The sequence below is a fragment of the Sphaeroforma arctica genome (assembly GCF_001186125.1).
Source record: "Sphaeroforma arctica JP610 unplaced genomic scaffold supercont1.607, whole genome shotgun sequence".
NCBI classification, from domain to species: Eukaryota; class Ichthyosporea; order Ichthyophonida; genus Sphaeroforma; species Sphaeroforma arctica.
The window spans coordinates 53046-56260 of NW_014039951.1; the positions used below are offsets into that span (position 1 = coordinate 53046).

At 43.5% G+C, this 3215-nt stretch overlaps 1 protein-coding gene across 1 annotated transcript; it reads right to left on the minus strand.

Moving 5' to 3' along the window:
* Positions 1 to 407: 407 nt before the first annotated feature.
* Positions 408 to 701, minus strand: SARC_07562 (hypothetical protein; the record flags this gene model as incomplete). Its single annotated transcript, XM_014298502.1, has 1 exon — positions 408 to 701. A coding segment is annotated over one exon (294 nt), but the record flags the coding sequence as incomplete, so codon positions are not given.
* Positions 702 to 3215: the final 2514 nt, after the last annotated feature.

Consider the following 3215-nt stretch of genomic DNA (forward strand, 5'->3'; position numbering starts at 1 on the left):
TGTGTGTGTGTGTGTGTGTGTGTGTGTGTGTGTGTGTGTGTGTGTGTGTGTGTGTGTGTGTGTGTGTGTGTGTGTGTGTGTGTGTGTGTGTGTGTGTGCATATGTATGTACATGTAAGAAATATATAATATAGTATATGATTTTATAATATATATATACATAGATAATATATAATATATATATAAGAGCTCTTCGAAAATCACGCAAATAAATAATACTGAGATATTTGTCGGAACTGACCGTAGCACTGAGAGTGAAGCATCCATTGATGTATGTATTTGGGGATCCACGGCAGATCAGGAACCATGCCACTTGCCTACACAACACAGTTAACACGCCTGTATGCACACGCACGCATACAGGCACACTGTAAATATACAACCCGATCTGTATACATCTATACATACTTACAAATGCTTGTCGGAAACGTAATTGAGTACTGTTAATTCTCCCCATACGCCTATGCCAATGCAGAGAAGCACACGCACACACACACGCTCACACTCACGCTCACGCTCACGCTCACGCTCACGCTCACGCTCACGCTCACACTCGCGCACACGAACCATATCCGTCGTTGACATTTTTCGGGCGTGTTCTTTGTTGGGCTCTGCGGCAATGGCCTTGTTGATATTCAGTGAAATGTTCGCGAGGCCACTCAGCAGCGACGTCCGTCTGCGCGCATGGACCATATTCGCATTCTGCGACGAGTGGGTGATTGGGATAGCGGCATAGCAGACGCTTGAGATACGTGCCTGTGTTGGTCTATTTTAGTACTTCAATGGTGTATAGAGTAGGCTTGGTATGCCCTTACAATTAGGATAGAAGTACATATAGAAATCACCCTCCCCCTCACCCCCTGTAGGAGGGCTAGCTTTATTTGCATCCCATCTGAATAATTGATTGGGCACCGACAGTACTTTGACAATCCAACGTATAGATCAGCTTCCCGATAAACTCATGCGCTGCTTTGTGTACACAGACTGTGGGTGGATAAAGCACAACGAACAACACCCAGTCACAGTGGTTTGTTTGTTTGTTTGAATCCCAGCAACACGGATGGAACTAAGCGTCTTCGACTACCGAGTGGACGCTATATACTGCACCACTGTGTGTAAAGCCACACACAGCTCGTGGGGCAGGCATGGAGATGTGATATGTGCCAGGATAAGGGCACCAACGAATGTAAACGTTAACCGCAAAGTGTATCAAACAAGGCACCTACGCACTTATCACACTTATGCATAACCAACCGTTAAAAACAACACTCGTTTACGTACATACAAGTTGTATATATATATATATATATATATAGTGACATGTGCGAATGTCCTGCACGGGTGAGAGGCCTTATACGTCCAGTAAACCTATGTTTATCTATCCACATTATGGAGATAAGCTTAAACTGCAGAATTCAAACACCCACCCCACCAGAAACAGGTCATGACTGTAGTGGGGCCAAGAGGTACTAGAAGCACGACTTCGGCAGCAAGACACTTGACAGACGCAGACAGAATCGGTGTGATCATACAACCCTCAAAAGCCTAACCTTAGAACCCTAAACCCTAAACCCAAAGGTGATGGCTTCAATATTCTCCACAGAGACTGTACGCAGATCGCATCATAGGGGTAACAGGTCACACCAACCAGAGCAAGTGGTGCCAGATGACACGTGACGGGTAATAAAGTGGGTGTACTACCAACAACCAATACAATAGAGAACCTCGATGGGCAACAACAACAGCATCCGACATATGCTGAGTCACCAGACAGAGAAGAATAGCACACATGACCCCCTCTCAACTAATCGCATATACAATCCGCCCACTAGTCCCAATTGGCCGGTCGCCTTGTTTGTCGGCTGAAGACATTTGACCCGCTCTATAGAAATAGACTATCTTTACCACAGCATCGATGTGCTCGTGAGACACAGATGTAAAACCCTACCTACTATAATCCCCACAGGAAACCCAACACTGCATCAAATATCCATGACCTCCCTCCCAGCCTATCACACACACAACTCACATCGTCCTAATTGATTAATCCCCTAATCTCGCCTAACACCCATTTGCCACATTGTGCACATGACTTAGAGCCGCAGATACCCCCAAGTACCCTACCCGCGTCAAACCTAGCAACCCTACCCACTGTAAACCCAAACAACCCTACATTACAATGACACGCCCAGTTAAGTTACTCACACACACAACTCACATCATCCCAAGTGGCTGGTTCCCTTATCTCGTCTGAGAAGATTTCGAGTCCGTCCGCGTGCTCCTGCGGGTCAGTGGCATTCAAATCATCCATGACCTTCTGCGCTGTCATCGACAGTCGCCGACCATGGACACTCCTGGGATATGGACCAATAGAACACATTCTATATTTAGCACAACGGGAGTATATATTCTATAAATAGCACAACGGGCTTTTTTGTGTTCAATAGCACTTATGGGATATGGACCAATAGGACACATACTATATTTAACACAACGGAAGTGTATATTCTATAAATAGCACAACGGGCTCTTTAGTGTTCAATAACACTTATGGGATATGGACTAATAGAACACATTCTAAATTTAGCACAACGGAAAAACATATTCTATTATTCGCAAAGAGGACTTTTTTAAGTATTTGATAACCCTCCTGGGATATGGGCCAATAGAACACATTCTATATTTAGCAGAAGTACATATTCTATAAATAGCACAAAGGCCTCTTTAAGTATTTAATAGCACTCGTGGGATATGGACCAATAGAACAAATTCTATATTTAGCCCAACGGAAGTACGTATTCTACAATTAGCACAGAGGACTCTTTTAAGTATTTGATAACCCTCCTGGGATATGGACCAATAGAACACATTCTATATTTAGCCCAACGGAAGTACATATTCTATAAATAGCAAGCTCTTAAGTACTCGACACTCCTGGGATATGGACAAGCAGTACACATGTTAAATTTAGCACAACGGACGTATACATTTAGGTTTCTAGTCCATGCATGCGAACCCGTTTGATTCAGCCCAGATATCAGTTCATATACTTTAGTAATGTTGCATTGTATACGTATTCCCACATGACAATTGTGAGCTGCAGCACTAAACCTAAAAAAACTTTGTAAGAGCGGTAAGGCGTAGTATGAAGCGACACAGCTATAAATAAATGGTGCAACTGTGTATATATGATATAGTACAAATAGATACGTATAT